Raw genomic sequence first — 25,767 nt, 5'->3', positions numbered from 1 at the left:
CTGCTCTGTCACACCACTGGGCCTGAAGGCTCTGTGCAGCTGTCCTTGTTGCTAAAAATAAATACTCAAGGCTGACATGCACACACACACACATACACACACACAACACATACACACATTCATGCTTTCAGTATAATCTCAGATGATTGCAGTTTTTCAGTTGTGACAGTGAGTGACTACCTGTTGACTATCAGTAGGGTTCAGCGTGATGAAGCATACGTCCCTCATCATATTTACTGGGCTTATGTGATGAACAGTTGATACAGCCTTTTTTCATCTCTGTAGTCTGTCATGATCCACAAATGGAGGCTGTGTGTCTCAGATGTTTATGTGGCTGTGAAGAAATAGCAATTTGTTAGAACGATGCACTTCTTATGAGGCAAGGTTGGCACTTATTGTTATGGTAATGGCAGAGACATTCAGATTTCCTGGAACATCTTTCCGGGATCAAGAACTGTATTTTTTTGAAGGAGTAATGTCTGCTTTCATAACACACATAATTGTGTTTGGGAATCCAGTGAAAACAGAGTAACTATCAACCATTTTCTGTGTGTATTTGTGTCTGCAATAGTTTTTGTTTTGTCCTGTAGTACATTCCTTGAATTCTAATCTGAGCTTGTTTCACCAATGAATTTCCTCTGTGAATCAAAAGAGGAATTTCTGTTTCCCACATCCTTGAAGACAAGAAAGGAAGGATTGCGTTGCCATGGCGTCACCGAGCGAGGGCGATCAGACGGTGCCTGATGGAGAGAGTGAAAAGGAGGCGACTAAGGTCAAATCTATTCAGTCCCACTATCTCCGCTGTCCCTCCCCCAGCAGGTAAGCATACGTGGTGACCCACTGTTCTTGTAGTTCTGTAATGGGAAACGACCCACCCAGGGCTCTAATAGTTTGTTAAATAAATGTATTGTTCAACTTCAATTCAGCTTCCAAGCACAATTTGGTCCATAGAACGTCTTTCATCAGAAGTGCTCACAAGAACTGATTACTACTGTCACACACTATGATGCACACTAGACCTGGGTCAAATACATACAGTTGAAGTCGGAAGTTTATATACACCTTACCCAAAAACATTTCAACTCAGTTTTTCACAATAACTGACATTTAATCCTAGTAACAATTCCATGTCTTAGGTCAGTTAGGATCACCACTTTATTTGAAGAATGTGAAATGTCAGAAAAATAGTATAGAGAATGACTTATATCAGCTTTTATTTCTTTCATCACATTCCCAGTGGGTCATAAGTTTACATACACTCAATTAGTATTTGGTAGCATTGCCTTTAAATTGTTTAACTTGGGTCAAACGTTTCGGGTAGCCTTCCACAAGCGTCCCACAATAAGTTGGGTGAATTTTGGCCCATTCCTCCTGACAGAGCTGGTGCAACTGAGTCAGGTTTGTAGGCCTCCTTGCTCGCACACGCTTTTTAAGTTCTGCCCACAAATTTTCTATAGGATTGAGGTCAGGGCTTTGTGATGGCTACTCCAATACCTTGACTTTGTTGTCCTTAAGCCATTTTGCCACAACTTTGGAAGTATGCTTGGGGTCATTGTCCATTTGGAAGACCCATTTGTGACCAAGCTTTAACTTCCTGACTGATGTCTTGAGATGTTGCTTCAATATATCCACATACATTTCCTACCTCATGATGCCATCTATTTTGTGAAGTGCGCCAGTCCCTCCTGTAACAAAGCACCCCCACAACATGATGCTGCCACCCCTATGCTTCACGGTTGGGATGGTATTCTTCGGCTTGCAAGCCTCCCCCTTTTTCCTCCAAACATAACGATGGTCATTATGGCCAAACAGTTCTATTTTTGTTTCATCAGACCAGAAGACATTTCTCCAAAAAGTACGATCTTTGTTCCAATGTGCATTAGCAAACCGTATTCAGGTTTTTTTATGGCGGTTTTGGAGCAGTGGTTTCTTCCTTGCTGAGTGGCCTTTCAGGTTATGTCGATATAGGACTCGTTTTACTGTGGATATAGATATTTTTGTACCTGTTTCCTCCAGCATCTTCGCAAGGTCCTTTGCTGTTGTTCTGAGATTTATTTGCACTTTCCCACCAAAGTACGTTCATCTCTAGAAGACAGAACACGTCTCCTTCCTGAGCGGTATGACGGCTGCGTGGTCCCATGGTGTTTATACTTGCGTACTATTGTTGTACAGATGAACGTGGTACCTTCAGGCGTTTGGAAATTGCTCTCAAGGGTGAACCAGAATTGTGGAGGTCTACAAATATTTTCTGAGGTCTTGGCTGATTTCTTTTGATTTTCCCATGATGTCAAGCAAAGAGGCACTGAGTTTGAAAAACATCCACAGGTACACCTCCCAATGACTCAAATTATGTCAGTTAGCCTATCAGAAGCTTCTAAAGCCATTACATCATTTTCTGGAATTTTCCAAGCTGTTTAATAGTCCCAAAAGTTTCATCTCCGCCCACCCTGCATGTCAGGCTAAATCAATCACACCTCCAGTTTTTGACATTACATATATTTCCCCCCCCCCCCCCCCCCCGGTCTGCTTAGTAATTATATTTATATGGTTATGACTATGTCTCTATACTTTTGCAGTTTCTCCGTGATCTCTGAGTCCAGATTCTCCATGATATCAGGGTCGGATGCCGAGAGCATCTATATGGAGCCCATTCACCTGTCCTCAGCTATAGCTGCCAAACAAATCATCAACGAGGGTGAGACACAGATTCATTCCACCAACCACACATAACTCACATGCTGTTTTTGTGGCTTGGTGAGTGGATCTGAACATTATGATTTAAAACATCTAAATGAAAGCTTTCATATTGGCAGAATACAATTTTATAAATGCTGTTCACCTAGAATAGCATGGCTGTCGACAAAGTGAGCGCTTCAGACTATAAGGTTCTATCTAGAAAAAGATGATTCTGAGATAATTGGCTTTAAAGTTCTGAACCCTCATTGGTTTGAATGAGTAGTTTGAACTACTTTTATCTTGTATTCTTTTGAACTTAACATGAATTGAGGTATTTAGACTACTGTATAGGTAGAGAACATTGAACAGAGCAAGGCTGTCAATAACTACATGTTGACAAAAATACAGATAGAACCTTATAGTCCCAAGCTCTCGAAAGGTTAAAGAAAGTTGAAGGGTGGAACCACAAAGAAAGCCGGGGAAAAACAGCCACCACTAGTCATGTTTGCAGGTTCACCTTATACAGAGAGCACCTTGGGGCAGCAGGTAGCCTAGTGGTAGCCTAGTGGTTAGAACGTTGGGCCAGTAACCAAGAGGTTGCTGGATCAAATCCCAGAGCTGACAAGGTAAAAATAACCCACTGGTCCCTGGTAGGCTGTCATTGTAAATAAGAATTTGCTCTTAACTGACTTGCCTAGTTTAAAAAAATACTGTACTGGTGCCAAGCACATTGGGAGTGCTTGGCTCCAGTACATATTGTATTTGTCCCATAGAGATAAAGCAGTTTAGTTCTGTGGTTTGTCCCCATTCAATTCAATAGAACTTTATTGTCCCCGAAGGCCAATTTTGGTTGCATTGCATTACACAATGTCTCGGACAAAGGTACTTCTCTTCGGCCTGACAAGATACTTATATTACATACAAGGGTTAATTGTATTTTGCTTAAAAAGCAGTTCAATAATCAATCCAAGACACTCCAGAGAGACCTTGAATACATACAGCGTGCACTGCACTGCTCTATTATCCAGGACCTATATAATAGGCGGTGTCAGAGGAAAGCCCATACAATTGTCAGAGACTCCAGTCACCCAAGTCATAGACTGTTTTCTCTGCTACCGCACGGCAAGTGGTCCCAGAGCGCCAAGTCTTAATAGCTTCTACCCCCAAGCCATAAGACTGCTGAACAATTAATCAAATGGCCACCGGACTATTTACATTGACACCCCCCACCCTCCATTTGTTTTGTACACTGCTGCTACTCGCTGTTTATTATCTATGCATAGTCACTTCACCCCTACCTACATGTACAAATTACCTCAACTAACCTGTACCCCTGTGTAACAGTATAACTTTAAACCGTCCCCTCGCCCCGACACGGGCGCGAACCAGGGACCCTCTGCACACATCAACAACTGGCACCCACGAAGCGTCGTTACCCATCGCTCCACAAAAGCCGCGGCCCTTGCAGAGCAAGGGGCAACACTACTTCTAGGTTTCAGAGCAAGTGACGTAACTGATTGAAACGCTATTAGCGCATACCCGCTAACTAGCTAGCCATTTCACATCCGTTACACCTGCACACTGACCCTGTATATAGCCTCGTTATTGTTATTTTATTATGTTACTTAAAAAAAATGTTTTACTTCAGTTTATTTGGTATATATTTTCTTAACTCTTCTTGAACTGCACTGTTGGATCGGTGGGTCCCACACAGGACGTTTGAGCTAACGTAGGCTAATGCGATTAGCATGAGGTTGTAAGTAACAAGAAAATTTCTCAGGACATAGACATATCTGATGTTGGCAGAAAGCTTAAATTCTTGTTAATCTAACTGCACTGTCCAATTTACAGTAGCTATTACAGTGAAATAATACCATGCTATTGTTTGAGGAGAGTGCACAGTTTTGAACTTGGAAAGTTATTAATAAACAAATTAGGCACATTTGGGCAGTTTTCTTTCCAACATTTTTAACAGAAATGCAATGGTTCATTGGATCAGTCTAAAACTTTGCACATACACTGCTGTCATCTAGTGGCCAAAATCTAAATTGCACCTGTGCTGGAATAATACATTATGGCCTTTCTCTTGCATTACCAGATCTAATGTGTTATATTCTCCTACATTCCTTTCACATTTACACAAACTTCAAAGTGTTTCCTTTCAAATGATATCAATAATATGCATATCCTTGCCTCAGGGCCTCAGCTACAGGCAGTTAGATTTGGGTATGTCATTTTAAGCCATTTTTTTAAAAAAGGGGGCGGATCCTTATGAGGTTATTAAGGGCTTGTAAGTAAGCATTTCACGGTAAGGTCTACACTTGTTGTATTCGGCGCATGTGACAAATAAAGTTTGATTTGATTATACTGTAGCGTTAGAGTAATCACCTCTATCTCTTACCTGAGAATACAATGTGTTCATTATGGCAATATCCAGCTAGAGACGTCCAAGCTATTATCCATAGCTAGACTGCCTGATTGGGGTAATGCGTTCGCCCACACACCACAATTATGCTCCTAGCTAACTTTGAATAGGTTACTTTGCTTTCTATCAGTGTGTCCCTGCAGCAGCTGTCTATCCTTAACGGATGCTGTCTGCAAATGTGACATACTCCTGGTATGGTTTGTAAAGACTGACACAGAGAGTGGGGATTTTTGCAGCACAAAGTTATTTCCTTCAATCTAGCCATTGTCTGTAGCCTACTTACACGTTTAGATGCAATGAATTATGTAATATTGTGGATTAGGCAGTAGGGTGTGTGTGTGTGTGTGTGTGTGTGTGTGTGTGTGTGTGTGTGTGTGTGTGTGTGTGTGTGTGTGTGTGTGTGTGTGTGTGTGTGTGTGTGTATCTGAATAGTCTGCTCTTTCCTTTCCTCAGAGCTCCCACAACGGGGTATCAGGGCAGAGAGTACCCCAGACAGCATGTTGGAGACAGCTGAACAGCTGATGGTGGAGGACCTGTACAACCGGGTGAAGGACATGATCGATGACCGCAGCCCCTATAACACCCCCTGTGTGATGGACATCCAGCGGGCCATGGTACAGGACCGCCTGGAGGCCCCCAACAACCCCGTGGACGAGGTGTGGAACAACATATTCATCGCTGAGAAGTGAGTCACTCACTGTGCCATGGAAGTTACTGTATGCATTACATATCCCCACACACCCATCACACACAAGCACACACACACACACATGCTCTGCCCTTCAAAATACAGTAATATATGCATAGCTCATGGAACATCATGCCAGCTAGATTTACCCCCACCTCACTTCCACCATAGACTACTTCACTGAGTGTCAATAGATTGACAGATAGATAGCTGTTCACCTCCTACGGTATAATTAAGCAACAAGGCCTGAGTGGGTGTGGTATATGGTCAATATACCACGGCTAAGGGCTGTTCTTATGCACGGCGCAAGGCGGAGTGCCTGGATACAGCCCTTAGCCGTGGTATATTGGCTATATACCACAAATCCCCGAAGTGCCTTATTGCTATTATAAACTGGTTATCAACGTAATTAGAGCAGTAAAAAGACATGTTTTGTCGTACCCGTGTTATACCGTCTGATATACCACGGCTGTCAGCCAGTCAGCATTCATCCCTCGAACCACCCAGTTTATAATACTTTGTAAAAGAGGCCTGTGTATTGCAGTCTGTTTCGGGTCAGTGTACTTGTCATGGATACTCCATGTCCTTACCAGCCATTTCATAACCGTGACTATATGACCACAACAACAACAGCGTTGCTTGTTCCTTCCTCTGTTTTGCAGATCCGTGGCTGTCAATAAAGCTCGTCTGAAGCGCATGGGTATCACCCACATCCTGAACGCTGCCCACGGTACCGGGGTCTACACCGGGGAGGCCTTCTATGCTGGCATGAACATCAGCTACATGGGTATCGAGGTAGATGACTTTGCAGAGTCTGACATCTCCCCTCACTTCAGAACCTGTGCTGAGTTCCTGGATGAGGCCCTGTTGACACACAAGGGTGAGTCAGTGTTCTTTTGTGTGTTCTTATTGGTGGATCAAGGCCCAATTCTAAATGGACCCGCCTTAGACCCTACACCCTATGCATTTGTAGAACTACCAGGATTTGAAAGTAATATGGTGAAACTTCCACCTAGCCTATCAGACAGCAAGGCAGAGCTATTACCAGGATATTTAATGGATACGATATGAACGTCTTCTTGTGTGATCTCATGTTTTTCTCCCATTTCCATTGGCGTTGAGTCTGGGCTGACCTGGACATAGTAGAACCAATCTCTGGATTGTTTGCTTTGGTTTAACTGGACCCAGTGATGATGAGGCTTGAAATTCCATCTCTAGACCAATCCAGAGACTGCTTGGAGTTCCATCTAGATTCTAGACTAATCTTAATTACTCATCATAACCAGGGGTGGCTGTCAGTCTTATTTTAGGGAGGTCACTCAGAGCCAATGGACAGGGATAGCCTAGCTATATCTGGCCTCTGTTTAGGCGGGTGAATCATCTTCTAAAGCTTTTCACCCCCCCTCCCTCCGCCCCAACTCTAATTAAACCCCAAATAGATTAGATCCACTGACCTCTTCTGAATTAATTAAACACATAGCTGTTAAGAATCAGGTTAAATGTCAGGCAGTAGTGACTAGTATTCTTGTCATTGGTTTGGGTCTGCGGGGCCTCGCTGTCCTTTCCGCTACAGGGAGGGAGTAAGCAACGTATCACATTTCAAAGCTGGCACCTTGGGGGTTATCATATCATGGGTTATGATGTCAGAGTTTATAGCTGGGGGGGTACAGTGCTTAGGAGTGACACATTCACAACTGGAAGGGAATTACAGCCCTCTGCTGGTTATAGAGTGTCATTGCAGAGCAGACATCATGCTGCTCTACCTGCACATAAAATGTATTAGCCTCCTACAGCTACAGCTGTTATCATCAAACTGGTACCTAATGCTTTCAGATTCATGAAATCACTATTGTGATTTGCTCATCCCTTATGTTGCAAATGTATCTTTAATTAACTATATATAAACCCTGAAAAATAGTTATTTCTTATGTCAAGGGTAACCAATGGAAGTGTGTTTTTGTCTTCTTCTCCTGCAGGTAAGGTCCTGGTGTCCTCTATGATGGGCGAGAGCCGCTCCGCTGTGCTGGTGGCCGCCTACCTCATGATTTTCCAACACATGACCATCATGGAGACACTGACCACTCTGAGGAAGAAGCGACCCATCAACCCCAATGAGGGCTTCCTAAAGCAGCTGCGTCAACTCAACGAGACTCTACTAGAGGAGCGTGATGACGATGATGACGACACCCTCAGCCAGTGCTCCGTCATCGACGCCCACACTCGCGCCCACCTGTTTGACGACGAAGAGAGCATGATGGACGTGAAGGCCCACTCCATCATGATGGAGGAGGAGGAGGACAGCCAAAGCGTGATGAGTAGTGTGGCCTCGTCTGCCGCAGCCGCCGCCCTCAGGGACGGTGTTTTTGGAGGGCAGCGGATGAGCCTGGAACGGGCAGAGACGATAGAGGTCCTGGCCCTGCCTGGAAAAGACGCTCGCGACGGTGGGGAGGATGCAGAGGATGGGGATGAAGATGGCATGAGCATGATCCGCGAGTGGCAGAGGAGGAACGAGAAGTACCAGAGCGAGGAGTGGTGGGAGCAACAGCTGATGAGCGAGGCTGGGGACGAGGAGTCTCTCCTGGGGGGCATGCGGGGTCCTGGGGCACCAGAAGACCTGGAGAGCGTGACCAGCGAGGACATCCAGGCCATGAAGGAGCGCCTGAAGCGGCGCCCACGGCGCTCCCCCTCAGAATCAGTGTCCACGGCCAGTTGCAGCAGCTACTCTGACCTGTGGAAGCAGCGTCTGAAGGAGATCGAGGAGCAGGCGGCGGCGCGCTACCGCAAGAAGGACGATGACAACAACAGTGAGAGCACGGCGATGGAGGGGACAGAAAATAAGAAGCAGACAATTGAGGACGACGTGGAGAGCGTGCTCTCGGACACCAGCTCCATGTACAACTTCTGCAAGAGGAACAAGGAGAACCTAACTCCCCTGGAGCGCTGGAGGGTGAAGAGGATCCAGTTTGGCTGGAATAAGAACGATGAAGGGAGGGAGGGGGAGAAAAGAGCCGGGGGTGTATGGGGCAGTGGGGAGCAGGGAGAGGGCGATGCTGAGGCCCGCACTCCGGCACTGGAGGACGTCAACCTCACAGCCTACCAGACCTGGAAGATGAAACAGGCAAAGCGGCTTGGAGAGGACAACAAGGCAACAAAAGATGACATTGTGGAGATGAGCCGCGGCGAGGACTCGGCCACAGCCAAGAGGAGACAGAGGCGGGAGGAGCTCCTGGAGCGCTCGCGGAAGACGCTGGAAGAGAGTCAGTCCATGTGTGGCTGGGAGACGGAGAGCTCCGTGAGCGGAAGCACCCTGCCGCTCTCTGCCTTCTTCGCCCGGCCTGGCGGCTCGCAAGCCGGAAGTGTTACCAATGATGACAACATGTCCATGCTGAGTGGCAGGTCTTCTGTATCCCAAGCCCGCAGCACCAGATCTCAGGCCTCCATGGGCTCAGGAATTCCCCAGGGCATTCCCCAAGTCCCCATGATCCCTGTGCCCACAATGCAGGGACCTGGTGGGGAGCCCATGGTCGACCTGTCCAGCATTCAGAACTGGATCGCCAATGTGGTTTCCGAGACCCTCATCCAGAAGGAGCGTGAGATGAGCCTCCCCCCGTCCCAGGCTGGATCGGTGCTAAGTTTCGGTGGGGCATCTAGTGTGGTAGGGCCAGCAAGACGTGGCTTGGATGATGACAAGGCTTCTATGCTGAGTGGAGCGTCCTACTCAAGCTCGCTGGCTCATCACGGTGTCAGTGCTGACAGGGCCGAGTCTGTGCTCTCCGGTAGAAGTGCTGCTTCTTCTACCAGTAATCTCTCCAGCGTCTCCGGTCTGGGCTCCCGCAGGAGCAAGATCACCACCACCAGCGTGCCCCTCTACAGCCTCTTCGCGGACCAGGTCAACCTACAGAAGCTGGACTCCATGGACAAGCAGATGCAGTCGGAGATGAGGAACAAGATGGCCTGCTACGGGGTGAAGAAGATCGCGGAAGATAACAAGCGCAGCACACTCTACAAGAAGAAGAAGCCCAAGGACGAGGGCGAAGAGAAGGAAGAGAAGGAGGATGACTATTTAACGGGAAAGATAAAGACGTCTCTCCCACCTGCACCAGAGAAAAAGAAAGCACCTACGCGAAGCTATGGCCTTTCGGGCTGCCTCAATCTCTCCACCGCTCTGGAGAAAGAAAAGAACACTAGTGTTGATGAATGGCTAACCAACGTCATGCCTCCTTCGAGGAAACCAGCATCCTATAGTGCAGAAGATGAGACTGATCCAGGGCCATCTGCCTCCGTGTATAACTTCGGAGGCCGGAGGGACTTGTTTGAGGAGGAAGAGGAAGAGGAGGAGTATGAAGTCGCATCCAGATATCGCTCTAGATTCCAGGCAGACACAGAGTCACGTGTACTTGGCAAATTCTCTTCCAACGGCATGGATTCCAGCAGCTACAGGGCTAGAAGATCCTACGCAACCACTGAGGAAGAGGAGGAAGAAGAAGAGAGTTATACATCGAAGAGGAAGTTTACTCATCACTCACAATATGAGAGTGGAGGGGAGACGGAGGGGAGGATAGAAAGGAAGGAAGAAAAGGAGGAGGAAGAAGATGTCGACAGATTCCTCAGCCAGCTTAGGCAGAGGTCTCGGGCTCGGGCTGAGGCAGAAATGCAGGACGATGACATCGTAGCAGCTTGGAGGGCACAACAAGAATCAAAGTCAAATGGTTACAGAAGCAGTGACTCTTAACCAATCAAAGATAGTGTCACACTTACAGTATGAAAGAAACTCAATCCAATGTTAATATGTTTCTTCAGATAATAAATTAAAATTGCACACTTGCTACACATGCCACCGCTAGTCAATGGGGATTTCTTAGAACATCACTTGTGGTCTTTTTAGTCTCAGAAGTGGGGTGACCTTTATAATTCTATAGGTAGTTGTTATAGATCATTCTGACATGTAAATACTAATCTAAATCAAATATCTAAGCTTTATTATAATGGAAAAGGGAAAATGTGCACTTTGCATTCTAAACTCAAACGAGTTTATTTCTCATAGTCAATTTTATAATCAAATGGAAGCAAAATATTTAAATATTGCCTCAGCCTAACTGCATTGCTTGTGCAGTGCAAGTAGAGTAACACATGTCTGCTGTTTGTTGCATTGATTGTAAAATGCAACAACTAACCTACAAAACAATCTAAACTAGATTACTGACATCAAATATTTATGCTGTACAATTTTTGGAGCACAAACGCAACCCATTTCAAAGCATTTATAATTGCAATAAATGTTAAAGTAATTATCTGCTTGTTTTTATTTTTTTTATCTCATTCCTCATGCCTAAGGACACTGACCTGGATTCTAGTTGATCACATCTTTATGGGAAACATGAGACAGAGTAGAAGAATAGAAGACAGAATAAAAGGAATTAGGATAATCATGAACCAAATCGCATAGCACTTTACATTGTAAGGGGGAACTCAACATATTCATCACTACTGAACTGGGTGCTTTTTATCACAATATTTTACCCCATACATACTATCTGCTTGTTATATTATGGGTAGAAGACTACAGCAAGACACACTTGGACAAGGCAGTCAATATCCTATTGAGCGTCTGTCTAGCCCTACAAGTATGGGCATGTACTGTATGCACTCGCACAGTTACACGCGCGCAAATAACATAGTCAATGCTACTGTTCCACTTTGCGAAAGAAAAACATGTCATTACTACTCTCTGCCATGGTTTATTTGTAGTGGTGTTATTGTCTCTATTGATGCCAGGTGAGTGTTAGGCTAGTGACTAGATGGACATGCTAGACGGGCAAAAGTATATGCAGAACTGAGCTAGAACAGACGATATCTGTTCTAAAACGAATTGTATGATTATGTTAGGGTTGGTGGTTGGTCGGGTATAAGTGTTCAAAATCGTGTTTGAGGTTTTTGAAGCGCTGTAGGCCTACTTCCGTCGGTTCTAGCATGGTCAGATAGTGACGACCCGGGTGGGAGGGCTTCTATAGTTGACTGAATGCATTTGTTTTAAATATTCAATATGGCTGACGGAGGAGTAATGAGCCAATATGAAAGTTCAGGACCAGGTAATCATTACTACATTTTACATATTCATTTGCAGATTATATTTTATTAGGCCTGACTCCGTGACAAATAAACGAAAAGACCAGCACCATATGGTTGCTCTAGTTCACAATCTTACCCGGCGCGTGTAGGAGGAAAAAAAACTAGCCAGGATTGTTGTTGTCGTTCGAGGAGAAGACATTCCCTCCTTTGTGTGGTGCGCGTTACATATTCATAGCCAAAAGTCACAGCGATTTAACATATTTTATCTGTAATCGGCAACGCTGTTGAGTTGTTTGCTCTAGCTATTTCACTTATTGTTTTATTTGTAATGGAACATAGCTACAGAAAAAAGGCAATAGTTAACGAGCTAGCTTCGCTTGCATGGACACTAGCTAGCAAATAGCTAGTGTTACTTCGTGCTAACTAGCAGCTAGCTATATTTTGCATATTCATTTATCTCAGAGGTATGCTTAGAATTAATTGTATAGGATCTAGCGAGGACTTGATACAACAATTGCATTAATTCAGTAAATCTATTATTTGCAATGCAGTTGGGAGGAGGGGTTTACCACTAGGAGGAGATCACTTATTTTCATTACCAGCTGACTACAGTAACTTGATTGTAGCAATGAACACAGTCAACGTTTTGGGTACTGTATCAATGAGATCGCACCAACGAAAAACGATGAAAATCCATGGAAACGTTGACATCCTGATAGCGTAGTTCTCCTAACTTCTCTTCGAGATTTGAACTAAAACTTTTTGATAAAATGTTAAACAGCTTGGAGTGGAGTTTGCCACCACGTTTGTAACTGGTTACAGGCAAGTACCTGTACCAAGTTCCAGGCCAAGGTCACAGACTAGGTATCAGGTTGAATACTTTTTGGGCAAAGAGGGCTATTGTTCCCAACTGGTTTGTTCTGTTTGCTAGTGAAAGCAGACTGAAATTGAAATGTCAACGTTTGTCATTGTTTGTGTCTTCTCCGCTAGGCCTACAGGCATGCCAGTGGAATAACTTTTATAGTTGTCCTAGTACTAGCTCAGCCTATGTTTTCTGAAGAGTGACACAGTTGAGTAAGAGACCCCTCCCTGGCCGCTCCACGGTGTACTAGAGGTTGATGTAAGAACCAGGTCTTCTGTGGATCTCATGTAGACTACTCATCATATGGGCTACCCATCAGTTAGTCTCTTCTAAAACAATCACATTTTTGACTTCGCCTATTTCCTTTCCCATTTTTCCTTTTACTAACGTCTAGTCCTATAGTTGTCTACCTGAAGGTAAACGACTTCTGATAGAATGTTACGGAGTGTCGTAAAGCCCTGAGTGTCAGGGCCTCCAATGGTCAGGAGGAATCTTATGCAGTGTTTTTCAGCTCTAATTTGACAGAATATGATCGATGTTTTGCATATTTTGGATGTCTGTTATTTGAATACGCTGAATTTTCATTTTCTCTGCCATCTTTCTGCCCCCTCTCTCCTGTGCGCTCTCTCTCCCTTATCTACTTTGCATTATGCATTTGGGCTTTCAATAACATGAAAGCATAATTCATTGCTAATCTGAAATTCTATTAATTGAATGATTTGCATAATGCATTGTGAGCCAATTAGGTTTATGGAACTCAAGGCTCTTATCCACAACTGTCTGCTGAAGCTCAAACATTTTCAATGTAGGCCTACAGCCATCAGTCTCATACAAATTCAATGTCATATGTTTTGTTTTGGAGATTTGCCATTGAAGAGAAGGCCATGATAAGGGTTTGAGTAGTCCTACACTCACTCCTTCCTGTCTTGGATTTGGAAACAAAGTTTACTATCAGTTTGCTATCAAATGGCAAAGTGGGGCCTACAGCTTGAAAGTAATTTATCCCCCTCGCCCTCAAATTATAAGAGTTGCGAGGGAGAGAGTGCGCACAAGAGTGAACTTATTTGGCACATGCCACGTACTCCTTAAAAGCTATCCAATTAATATGCAAATTAGCTGATAAATATTTATAGAGATTTTTTGAATTATGCAGAAAGCTTTCGGAGCTCTGTGTGAAATGAATTGCTCGCCGCAACTTCAAAGCGGGCGCCTTGGCTTAATGAGAAACGGGGGGCTGAATTTGCATACGGTTCTAATCAGCTGAATACTGATTACGCTGCTTCGTTATGAGCGCTACGCTGCCAGCTGCACTCTTTGTTTCTGTTCCATTCCACAGGGAGGGAGAGAGAGAGTGAGAGAGAAAATGAGGAGAAAAAGACAGGAGGACTGTTTGCCACACTCTTGTTGATTTGTTACAGTGAGAGAGACGGTGTGCCGAGCAGCTAGTTGTCACAGTGAGAGAGACGGTGTGCCGAGCAGCTAGTTGTCACAGTGAGAGAGACGGTGTGCCGAGCAGCTAGTTGTTACAGTGAGCGAGGCGGTGTGCCGAGCAGCTAGTTGTCACAGTGAGAGAGACGGTGTGCCGAGCAGCTAGTTGTTACAGTGAGAGAGACGGTGTGCCGAGCAGCTAGTTGTTACAGTGAGAGAGACGGTGTGCCGAGCAGCTAGTTGTTACAGTGAGAGAGACGGTGTGCCGAGCAGCTAGTTGTCACAGTGAGAGAGACGGTGTGCCGAGCAGCTAGTTGTCACAGTGAGAGAGACGGTGTGCCGAGCAGCTAGTTGTCACAGTGAGAGAGACGGTGTGCCGAGCAGCTAGTTGTCACAGTGAGAGAGACGGTGTGCCGAGCAGCTAGTTGTCACAGTGAGAGAGACGGTGTGCCGAGCAGCTAGTTGTCACAGTGAGAGAGACGGTGTGCCGAGCAGCTAGTTGTTACAGTGAGAGAGACGGTGTGCCGAGCAGCTAGTTGTTACAGTGAGAGAGACGGTGTGCCGAGCAGCTAGTTGTTACAGTGAGAGAGACGGTGTGCCGAGCAGCTAGTTGTCACAGTGAGAGAGACGGTGTGCCGAGCAGCTAGTTGTCACAGTGAGAGAGACGGTGTGCCGAGCAGCTAGTTGTCACAGTGAGAGAGACGGTGTGCCGAGCAGCTAGTTGTCACAGTGAGAGAGACGGTGTGCCGAGCAGCTAGTTGTCACAGTGAGAGAGACGGTGTGCCGAGCAGCTAGTTGTCACAGTGAGAGAGACGGTGTGCCGAGCAGCTAGTTGTCACAGTGAGAGAGACGGTGTGCCGAGCAGCTAGTTGTCACAGTGAGAGAGACGGTGTGCCGAGCAGCTAGTTGTCACAGTGAGAGAGACGGTGTGCCGAGCAGCTAGTTGTCACAGTGAGAGAGACGGTGTGCCGAGCAGCTAGTTGTTACAGTGAGAGAGATGGTGTGCCGAGCAGATAGTTGTCACAGTGAGAGAGACGGTGTGCCGAGCAGATAGTTGTCACAGTGAGAGAGACGGTGTGCCGAGCAGATAGTTGTTACAGTGAGAGAGACGGTGTGCCGAGCAGCTAGTTGTCACAGTGAGAGAGACGGTGTGCCGAGCAGCTAGTTGTCACAGTGAGAGAGACGGTGTGCCGAGCAGCTAGTTGTCACAGTGAGAGAGACGGTGTGCCGAGCAGCTAGTTGTCACAGTGAGAGAGACGGTGTGCCGAGCAGCTAGTTGTCACAGTGAGAGAGACGGTGTGCCGAGCAGCTAGTTGTCACAGTGAGAGAGGCGGTGTGCCGAGCAGCTAGTTGTCACAGTGAGAGAGACGGTGTGCCGAGCAGCTAGTTGTCACAGTGAGAGAGACGGTGTGCCGAGCAGCTAGTTGTCACAGTGAGAGAGACGGTGTGCCGAGCAGCTAGTTGTCACAGTGAGAGAGACGGTGTGCCGAGCAGCTAGTTGTCACAGTGAGAGAGACGGTGTGCCGAGCAGCTAGTTGTCACAGTGAGAGAGACGGTGTGCCGAGCAGCTAGTTGTCACAGTGAGAGAGACGGTGTGCCGAGCAGCTAGTTGTCACAGTGAGAGAGACGGTGTGCCGAGCAGCTAGTTGTCACAGTGAGAGAGACGGTGTGCCGAGCAGCTAGTTGTCACAGTGAGAGAGACGGTGTGCCGAGCAGCTAGTTGTCACAGTGAGAGAGACGGTGTGCCGAGCAGCTAGTTGTCACAGTGAGAGAGACGGTGTGCCGAGCAGCTAGTTGTCACAGTGAGAGAGACGGTGTGCCGAGCAGCTAGTTGTCACAGTGAGAGAGACGGTGTGCCGAGCAGCTAGTTGTCACAGTGAGAGAGACGGTGTGCCGAGCAGCTAGTTGTCACAGTGAGAGAGACGGTGTGCCGAGCAGCTAGTTGTCACAGTGAGAGAGACGGTGTGCCGAGCAGCTAGTTGTCACAGTGAGAGAGAACTCTAGACGGAACTCCTCCTTTTGTGTTCTGTTTAACACACCTGGCTGTGCCAGTCTTTTGGGTTCTGATTGCTCCTGGTCAGTGGGCCCAACTGAGCGGGGTCAGTGCCAGCTGGCCTGGATGGCACGCCGGTGATGCCACAAACTGTGGACTCTGCAATAGCCGGTGAGCAGAGCAGTGTGAGAGATCTGTTCCAATATCCACACTAACATACCACTTGAATGAAGCAATGTTTTGGGTTTGGATACAGTACTATTCAATTGGTATGCTAGTAGTATGGGTATTGGACCGCGTGTCATGACAATAGAGTATTCCAGAACACCTGTGATGGTTTGTGGAATTCTACACTTGTTGATCCTTTGAATTTGCCATTTTCTTTTGTTTTCTGAAGGCATAAATTGAATTTCCATGTGCTGTTTCCGAGCCGTCTGGTAACATAAGCTTCTATTTTTCCTCTCTGTTTCAGACTCGATAATCAACCTGTCAGTGTCCAGTAAAAGCACCATGGAGAACGGGGACGTAGTCAAAGGTGAGTTCCTACAGCCTTGTTTTGATTACAGCTAGAGCCTTTAGTATGTCATGGAATATGTGTTTCTTGGAAGGAGCTTGGCCGTCTTTATATATTATGGCCTGTTTCAGTTCCATCACAGAAAATGTAGTCCTGAACTGACTTGAGGTTCGATGGTGTTGTCCTCGGTGCTGTACTGTGGTAACAGAGTAGTAACAACTTTGAGTCTGTATATTTGGTCCAATGTAAAGATGTATGTTGGAGGATTTTGACTGTGTTGTTCTGACTGACTGTCTCTCTAGGCGTGCTGACCAATGGCCGGGACTCTCAGAAGCAGACTGTCATGTCCCTCACCAACGCACAGTCACAGGCTCTGCTGCAACAGGTAAAACACACTCCCACGCATTACTCATATTCTTCTTATTATTATTATTTTTATTTTTACAAAAGCCAGAAATGCTAATTTGCATACTTTTAGTCTCTAATACTCTACAAGCCATCAGTCGGTTAGCTCCATAGCCAACATGATGCTCACACCAAGGCAAGATGGATAAGATCCCGTCCCCTTGGCTACTCAAGGGGTCCATTCATTGCGTCCAGCGTTGCCATGGTGACGCCTTTAGCCCCGCTACCCTGGCGCCAGCTTGGAACTAGCCGTTAAAATGGAAGTACAGCAGCCTGCTGCCTGGCATGCCTCCTCTCGCTGAAACAAAAAACCAGCACGCTGTCTGCTGCATGCTAATTAGCCCACTCCAACTGTCGCTTAGAAACAGGTGGGGGTGGATATGCAAATGTAGGGCAATTTACATGTGCCTCATAACCAGTCTTTGATTATAATACTCCCACCTCCTCTCTCGCTCTCTGCAGTCATATCCCCATAGGTTGCACTGGCTTTTTACAATTTAAAAGTAGTAGGGTTTTAGCCACAGATGACATCTCTGATACACACCTACACACCCCCTTTTATCTCTCTTACTCACACACTCTCTCCCTCAATCTCTTCTCTCTATCTGTCTCTCTCTCCCTCAATCTCTTCTCTCTCTCTCTCTCTGTGTGTTTGTTTGTGTAGTTGACCTTGTCTCCAGCGCAGCAGCAGCTGTTTCTCCAGCAGGCTCAGGCCCAGCTCCTTGCAGCAGCCGTTCAGCAGCACTCCGCCAGCCAGGCCCAGAACAGCAGCACCACGGGGGCCGCCATCTCTGCCTCCGCAGCCACCCCCATCACCACCCAACTCCCACTGTCCCAGCCTATACACATCACTCCTGTAAGAGATCTACTGTAGTGTTATATACTCACTCACACACAGTGACTCATACTTGTCTAACACTGGCTCTCTCTCTCTCTCTCTCTCAGCTCCAGCAGCAGGGCCTGCAGCAGTTTGTGTTGGTCCAGCCAGGTCATTCCATGGCCACCCAGCTACAGCCTCAGTTCTTCATCTCCCAGACTCCACAGGGACAGCCCAGTATGTTTCAGTATCATAGTAAGCTATACACCAGCACTGAAGAAGTTTCATGTTTCGGGACCTTTCACTAAACCGTCTCTCATTTGACAGATCTCCTGCAAGCCCAAAATCTTCTCACTCAACTACCTCAGAGCCAAGCCAACCTCCTACAGTCTCCAACTATCACAATCGCCCCACAGGTCAGGGGAAACGCACACACACACTTTTTCACAATAGCCGAATTGTTAGTGGCTGTGGGTTGTTTCAGGACAGGAACACAGACCATGCACATCTCTCTTATCTTCCTCCCTCTATCTTTCTCTCCTATCGCACACAGCCGGCCGCTCCCACGCGGACCATAACTGCCACCCCCGGCCAGCTCCTCATCCACAGCCAGACCCCGCCCCCTAAGGGTCTGGGCACGCCCACTCTGGAGGACGCCAATGATCTGGAGGAGCTGGAGATTTTCTCCAAGGCCTTCAAACAGAGGAGGATCAGACTGGGCTTCACACAGGTATGGCCCAGGGACTCAGGACTGGCTTCCGCTGTAATACGCTCATAATAGATTGGATTTTATTTTTTGTGTTTGTGATAAATTATTTAATCCAAAATTGATTTTTTCCCCTCATTATTTTACCATAGAAACAAGATATGAAAGAGTTCCATGGATTGCATTTATATTGTACTTTAGTTTTTTTCCCTAAATACTCAGTGCTTCAAACTACATTTTTAAGGAAGGGAACTCACCCTATATACTACCAACCTGGTTGATGTCAGTCTTACTTTGCCTGCGTCCTCTCCCCCTCTCTTCTCCCTCCAGGGTGACGTGGGGCTGGCCATGGGGAAGCTGTATGGTAATGACTTCAGCCAGACCACCATCTCCCGCTTTGAAGCACTCAACCTGAGCTTCAAGAACATGTGTAAGCTGAAACCGCTGCTGGAGAAGTGGCTCAACGACGCAGGTAGGTCCTCATAAGGGAGGTGTGCGTGTTTACATTATTTTTTTAATGCTGTCATTATGTACATTTTTATATTTGGATAGTGTATCTGAGAGTTTTTCTCCCTCTGTGTTTTCTGACCCACTCTCCTTGTCCCCCTGGCTGCAGAGAATGTGAGCTCAGAGTCCAGCCCCAGCCTCAGTCCCCTGGGCTCTGGTCACGGGTCACCCAGCCTGGCGTCTGACCTCAATAGCCGGCGCCGCAAGAAGAGGACCAGCATCGACACCAACATCCGTGTGGCCCTGGAGAAGAGCTTCCTCCAGGTAAGACCTGGTTCTAACAAAGAAGATTGTACCTGTTAAGACAAGATTTAGATGCCTTTTAGAAGAGCTCGACCCAAAGGGATGTCGGGATGTTTGACTGTACGCCGTGCATTTAGAAGTAGTCGGGGTGTCTACAGACCACTGCCAGCACTAGGTGTCTACTTTCCCTCACTGAGTCTGGTGCTCTTTGTCCCCTTGCAGCAAAACCAGAAGCCGTCGTCAGACGAGGTCTCCCTGATAGCAGACCAGCTGAACATGGAGAAGGAGGTGATCCGGGTGTGGTTCTGTAACCGCCGGCAGAAGGAGAAGAGGATCAACCCTCCCAGCAGCTCAGCTTTCCAGAAGTCCATCTTCTCGTCCCCTACTACTGCCAGCTTGGTGAACACTGTACCCCAGACCACTGTGACCGTCACCCCCTCTCTGCCTGTCACCAGCTTCAGCTTCACAGGTACGTGTGTATTTTTCTAGTCTTGGGTGTACTCGTCTAATCTTTGCCATTGATAGTTTCTGTGATGGCAAAGCCCAAAGAGGGCTTCACCGTCTAGTGGAAAGTGTGTCCTCTGTGCATCTCTATGGGTCCATATACGTGCAGGCTAACCACAACTGATAGCTGATGTTTGGCTTACATTATATATGGCTAATTAAGCAGCCCATATACTGTATAGCGCAGCGCTTGTAGACTGACACAGGAAGGCAGCACCACGGATGAAAGGAGAAACTAGTGATCAAAGCTGAGGTAGTAAGTAGAGCGAGCGGCATGCCTTGCTCTCTCTCACGGTCAAATTGAGCTTTTGAGATATTTTTCTTGAAAGTAACGCAAAGTAATATAAACCGTTACTTTTGTTAAATGTAATGAGTAATATTACTTTTTCAAGTAACTAATCCCAACACTGATGGGTAGTAGCAGTAGTATTGGGTAGTATTAGTTTATCCAGATTAAGATCATGGGAATTGCCAGGGACCTCACGATACCATATTATCACCATACTTAGGTGGCGATAGGATGTGTATTGCGTTTCTCAATGTATTGCGATTTGATACTGTGATTTTTATTGCGACTTCGATGTTCCAAACATATTGCTCACCATATGTCTGCTGCAGAGGAACGAGGGAGAGCCATGAGAAAACTGGTTTAGATCAGTCAGGGAAATAAAAGTGCTGAAAACAAATTGGCTTCCTATTTTAAAAGAAGATGGAGAACAAGCATTTTGCAACATCTGCTCAACATGTGTATGTGACAAACAAAATTTGATTTGAAGCTATGAAGGAAAAATAGTGCTGGTACAGCAAACTAGCGCAAAAAAATATATTGTCAAAACGATACGATATGCCGTCCAAAATAATATCCAGACTGTAACTATTGCTAGTTTTTTCCCCTCATCGCTGAAGGTGATGCAGACTTGTCTTTTGTCCTGTAGCTATTTGTTTGATGTTGATAGTATATTATTTATATGGTGTAATGTTGACCATCCTGTGTTCTAGACAGGACCCTGGCGTCAGCCACCGGCAACACAGCATCCGTCATCTCCAGCACCCCTACAGTCCCCTCTATGTCCCTCACACCCTCCTCCTCTGTGACAACCATGTCACAGCCAGCCGTTACCATGACGCAGGCGGGGCAGATGCTCTACAGCAACGGCGGGGGTCTGGCTGCAATGGCGGCTGCAGCGGCGGGAATCAGCCCGAGTCTCATGCCCTCATCGCAGTTCAACACAGGGTGAGGCTCACACAGCCACAAAGTGCTGTTTCCACTCAGTATCTAAGTGAAAAATATGTATTGTGTCCATTATCACATAAGTGACTCATTACTCCTCCAGGGGGGCCTTACTGAACCTAACCACTGCAGGTTTTGGAGGAGCGCTAGCCACCATCCAAGGTGTGTTGAGTGGCAAGTACACCCCGCTACTATGCACCTTTATATACATACTTAAATATGCATTTAATGTGTTCCTTTCTGGCTTGTTTAAAAGTCACTAGAGCTCTGAAATAGGGTTGTTTTGGTTACAAGAAGGGATGTGGAACCCTTGCTTTCTCTTGTCTTATCAGGGAGAAATGATCCCCAGCCACTATGCTAGTCTAACCTTCCCTCTTCCTCACAGCTCTGGCCTCCAGCGGGTCCTTCCCCATCACCACCCTGGACGGGAACGGGAACCTGCTATTCGCTAACACCAGCATGTCTGGCTCCGCCCCCAGCATGGTGAACACGCCCCTCTTCCTGAACCCCCAGAGCCTGTCCTTATTGGGTAGTAACCCTGTCAGCTTCATCCCCGCCAGTGCCCTCAGCCTGCAACTCACAGCTGGCACCAACACCATCACCACGGCAACCACACCAGTCAACACCATCGTCAGAGCATCTAAGGCCCAATGAATGAACTCGCGGGGCGGGTCGCTGCCCGTTTCTTCCTCTTCATTGGTCGTTAGTTAATCTTTGTTCTTTTTGCTACCACCAAAAAAGTTGTTGTTGGGAAAATATTCTTAAGATGTTTTCCTCCCTATCTCTGCCACAAGGGGTCCTAACGGTCCTTTCAAAGATTGATTGAGATTTGGCAATAGAATCTCTTTTGCCTCAGAACTGCTTCTAAAACCAAAAATGTGCGTTTGATTTTATTTTGCTGAGTATTGAATGAAACTGACATGGTTTAACATTCTAGAGAGATTTCATGATGATCTGTGTGTTAGGTTCTCTAATTTTAAGTTTTACTTGAGGGCGTTGTACAGGCCTTGACCGTTGACATCAGATTTACAACTAAAGATTACATTTCTATGCTTGTTTTTCATGTTACCTAAAATGTTCTTTGTGCGGTTAGTTGTGTGCTCTCTGATATTTGCCGTTTGTACATTTTTCAAAACTTTTATTAAAAGTTTTGTTGCTTTAACATGTTTTTCAACAAAGTTCCAACTCTTTAAAAATAATCACTAGACCGTGAGAGAGCCTGGATGCAGACTTGCTATGGAAGAGCTTTACTGCAGTCTCTGGGAAGAGTTAAAAACAGCGGACTTCAAGAGAACTTGGAATGTCCTTTATCCAACCAAATAATATTAGTGTACTAGACTTAGCTCTGTATTATCATCACACTAGTGTAATGTAGCATAGGGATTTATCTAATGGACCTCCAGAGCGGGAGAGATTAATGCAATATTTTGAAGGGGACTTTCCAAAGACTAACAAAGATGTTTCTCTCTGATATTCTCCTCCCTTATGCCGAGGTCTATAGAAGACAGAGGCAGGATACCAAAAAGAGCGGCTGGAGAAGGTAGGGTAAGGTGTCCAGTAGTATAGTGGGGTTGCATGGCCCATACTGAATCTCTGCCTTGGATTACATGAGCTCAAGAAGGTATTTACAAGAGTAATGATCTTGAAGTAATACTCAGGATAGCCATTTCCCAGTGAGTCACTGCATGTACAAGTTAAAGGAGATTGTCCAGGTCTGGCCTTCTCTGAGCTTATTCTTTCTCGTAAGACAAAATATGCTGCCACTAGAGCCCTGGGTACTGCAATCAGTACTGACTCAACATAATATATTGAAATACCTCAGCAGCAAGAAAACAATATATATATATAGTCAAGCAAAACTGAAACCATCAATTCTAAGAATGTAGAAATGTTTACCTGTTTTTTTTTGTAGCTTTGCTGTATGTTTGAAACGGTGACTACAGCAGAGAATCATATCTTGATACACAACATGAGCTGACTCCACATGCACTGTAACTGCAGTGTCCAGTACTACTGCTATTATTATGTAATATATTCACGGAAATGGTAGTTTATTCTTGTCTGATCCTACATACCAAAGCATTAGCGTTTTCATTTTGTAGCTGGTTTGATGGGTAGATCTTTTCTTGGTGGTGTTTGTTTGTTCTGGGGGTTTCCTGCAAAGCCTTATGGGAAATGTAGTTGTATCTCTGCTTGCTTGAGTCTTTTTGTTGTGGGTTTGCTCTGCTATATTGAGAAGTTTTTGAAATATGTATCCGAGGGCCATTTTTACTTTACGTCTAGCACTCGATATTCACATGCAAGTAATATATATACATGAAATATTCCTGTTTTCTATCTGAACTAGTAGGTTCCTGTAAGTGAATGTAGTGCATTATCTTTAACATCCTCTGTAGGATAGAAATGTTTAAGTGTGACTCTGGACCAAAGTAAACCACAGGGTGTGGACTGATCCGTTTCTGGCCTTTTTGTCTGTTGACTTGCAGTTTAATGATTTGATTTGACAATTTAAAATCCATGACATTTTTTTGACCCGGCAACAGATACACATACCAAACTGAGGATATAAACACAAAGTCCAAATGCTTGTTTCCATTATGGTCCTCTTGTAACTAAGGAAATGTACTGTGTTTTGTTTTTTACTTTTGTGTGTGTGCTGTTTTATCAAAAAAATGTAAAGCCAGAAGTTTTCACAAATGTGTACTTTTCATGCCTTTATGTTTACTTCACAAGGGAGAAAATGTTTAATTTTGTGGCCTTAATGGATGGGATATATGGTATCTGCAGACTACTACTTGTATGTTAATGCAGGTTAGAAAACAACCTGTTTGTAAAGCTTTACTGACATCCTGATGGTTCCAGTCTTGGGGAGGGACAGGCTGTCTAGTGCTGGGTTCATCTGGGACTGTTGGGCCTATTCAACACCAGGAGGCAGCATCTCAAAAGAAACCAAAGACATAACTCTCTACCACACACACTTAGATCAGTGGTGCTGCTTTACCTGAATGTTGTGCAGTTAGTCATCACATCTCTTACACATTGTCTTAGTTTTATTTGTACACCAAGTAATGCAGGGGTCGGCAACATACGGTCAGAGGAAAAAAACACCCCAGGAAACTTTTGAACGTCTAAAACTAGAAAGTATTTCAATTATAATGGACCTTTTACGTTTTAAAATAACTGCCCTTTTTCTGGCCCACAAATCGATCCCCAAAAAAGTGCGGCCCTCCACTGAATTTTGAAATCCCGATGTGGCCCTTGAGTCTAAATGATTGCCCACCCCTTAACATTTGTTTGTTTTGTTTCTACGTCAAGTAGAGGGCAGATATTTTCCTCCAGCTGTATTCCAAAGCAAAAATCCTGTTAAATGTTTCATCTACACAAATACCAAAGAATACTCTGGCCGGGATTCAATCCGATCGCGGGGTTATAGGCGTTGCGGCTTTTAAAGGCAATTTCTGATTGAGCTGAACATATGCAGCATTTATCGTGAATGGGACCTCTGCAAAAGCAGGGAACATTGCCTTTAAAATACGTAATACCTTTATAACCTAGGACCGGAATGAATCCCGGCCTCTGACGGTCTTTCCCACTCTTCACGCTCATCTTTCTACTCCCGTCCCTACAGCGTATTTATACTGTAATAGACCGATACAGAACCAAGCACTGGCATCCAAAGCGCAATGTATATTATGGTACATTTCAGGGAAGATATCGTCAAGCAGAAAATGTGTTTTGAAAAGAGCTTAATTGTTTTTTTTCTCATTCAGTATGGATGTCAATGCAGAATGAACTTACTGTTGGTAGATGGTCAAATGTAAGGTATTTTTGTATGTTTTAGGATTCAGTGCCTCGATTCACTGCCTGTGTATCGTGATTTAATACTTTTTTTTTTTTTACAAAAAAAAGAAAACGTGTAGGCTTGCATATCTTTTTCTAACACCCACACAAAGTTGGGTAGGTTACTTTCTAAATGTAATCCGTTACTAGTTATCTGAAATTGTAAACAGTTAACTAACTTTTAGATTACTCAGTAACAATCTGATTACTTTCCCCTTAAGAAGCATTAGAAGAAGACAAAAATGATCCATCAAACACATTTGTTGTGTCATAGTAGTCTCTGACTTGTGATCAGACTCGCTCAGGGGAAATAAACGTAAATGTCTTTCAATGCCTAATTTAATGTAATTGATAAAACAGAAAGGTGTCAATGTAAAATTTTGTTAACCAAGAAGTAATCTAGTTTTTCAAAAGTATCTAATCTGATTACAATATTTTTGCTGATAATTTAACGGATTACAGTTTTTTGTAATCGTTCTGTACACCACTCCAAATCTGGTCCCTACTTCCTCCTGTCTCGTTTAGTGAGGTAGCAGTTGTCACACTAACTCTAGGTGGTGACACCCATGGTTGTGGCAATGCAAGGTGTGATGTCACTGCTTGGCAGACTACATAGATGAACACACCCACTCAACAGTATACTAGCTTACTACTGCTATATCAACTACTATCACGCCACACTGTTGTCACAGGAACAACGTAGGGAGACTGTAGTCGTTTAACTATGTCCCTGTTTGTCTGCTGTATTTGGGGGATTACATTTTTTTTACTTACAAATGTATATGAAAAATCTCTTACTGTAACTTTGTTATAAACATCATTAAAAGTAGTAACATTGTTGCCATTGTGTCTCCTTTGC

The 25,767-nt window shown here is 45.3% G+C and overlaps 2 protein-coding genes across 2 annotated transcripts; both read left to right on the top strand.

Moving 5' to 3' along the window:
* Positions 1-706: 706 nt before the first annotated feature.
* dusp27 (dual specificity phosphatase 27) lies at positions 707-11,080 on the top strand. The gene is made up of 5 exons (XM_038979565.1): positions 707-819; positions 2,577-2,695; positions 5,555-5,786; positions 6,452-6,669; positions 7,766-11,080. The coding sequence occupies exons 1-5, from the start codon at positions 707-709 to the stop codon at positions 10,519-10,521; spliced, it is 3,438 nt and encodes a 1,145-aa protein (XP_038835493.1). The 3' UTR covers positions 10,522-11,080.
* Positions 11,081-11,812: 732 nt separating this feature from the next.
* LOC120033586 (POU domain, class 2, transcription factor 1-like) lies at positions 11,813-25,748 on the top strand. Its single transcript, XM_038979998.1, has 13 exons — positions 11,813-11,878; positions 16,614-16,676; positions 16,958-17,040; positions 17,725-17,916; positions 18,006-18,114; positions 18,205-18,293; positions 18,431-18,607; positions 18,914-19,055; positions 19,200-19,354; positions 19,556-19,802; positions 20,837-21,071; positions 21,172-21,230; positions 21,454-25,748. Exons 1-13 carry the CDS (start codon positions 11,833-11,835, stop codon positions 21,720-21,722), a joined length of 1,866 nt encoding a protein of 621 aa, XP_038835926.1. The 5' UTR covers positions 11,813-11,832; the 3' UTR covers positions 21,723-25,748.
* Positions 25,749-25,767: the final 19 nt, after the last annotated feature.

This window comes from Salvelinus namaycush, chromosome 40 (assembly GCF_016432855.1).
Source record: "Salvelinus namaycush isolate Seneca chromosome 40, SaNama_1.0, whole genome shotgun sequence".
NCBI classification, from domain to species: domain Eukaryota; kingdom Metazoa; phylum Chordata; class Actinopteri; order Salmoniformes; family Salmonidae; genus Salvelinus; species Salvelinus namaycush.
Note: the sequence above shows the minus strand (reverse complement) of the source record. Positions and strands in the feature narration are given on the sequence as shown.

Coding starts and splice junctions, on each gene's coding strand:
- dusp27 (XM_038979565.1), top strand. CDS start 707: ATGGCGTCACCGAGCGAGGGCGATCAGACGGTGCCTGATGGAGAGAGT. Junction 820..2,576: donor CGCTGTCCCTCCCCCAGCAG/GTAAGCATACGT, acceptor ATACTTTTGCAG/TTTCTCCGTGATCTCTGAGT. Junction 6,670..7,765: donor GGCCCTGTTGACACACAAGG/GTGAGTCAGTGT, acceptor CTTCTCCTGCAG/GTAAGGTCCTGGTGTCCTCT.
- LOC120033586 (XM_038979998.1), top strand. CDS start 11,833: ATGGCTGACGGAGGAGTAATGAGCCAATATGAAAGTTCAGGACCAG. Junction 11,879..16,613: donor ATATGAAAGTTCAGGACCAG/GTAATCATTACT, acceptor TCTCTGTTTCAG/ACTCGATAATCAACCTGTCA. Junction 17,041..17,724: donor CACAGGCTCTGCTGCAACAG/GTAAAACACACT, acceptor TTGTTTGTGTAG/TTGACCTTGTCTCCAGCGCA.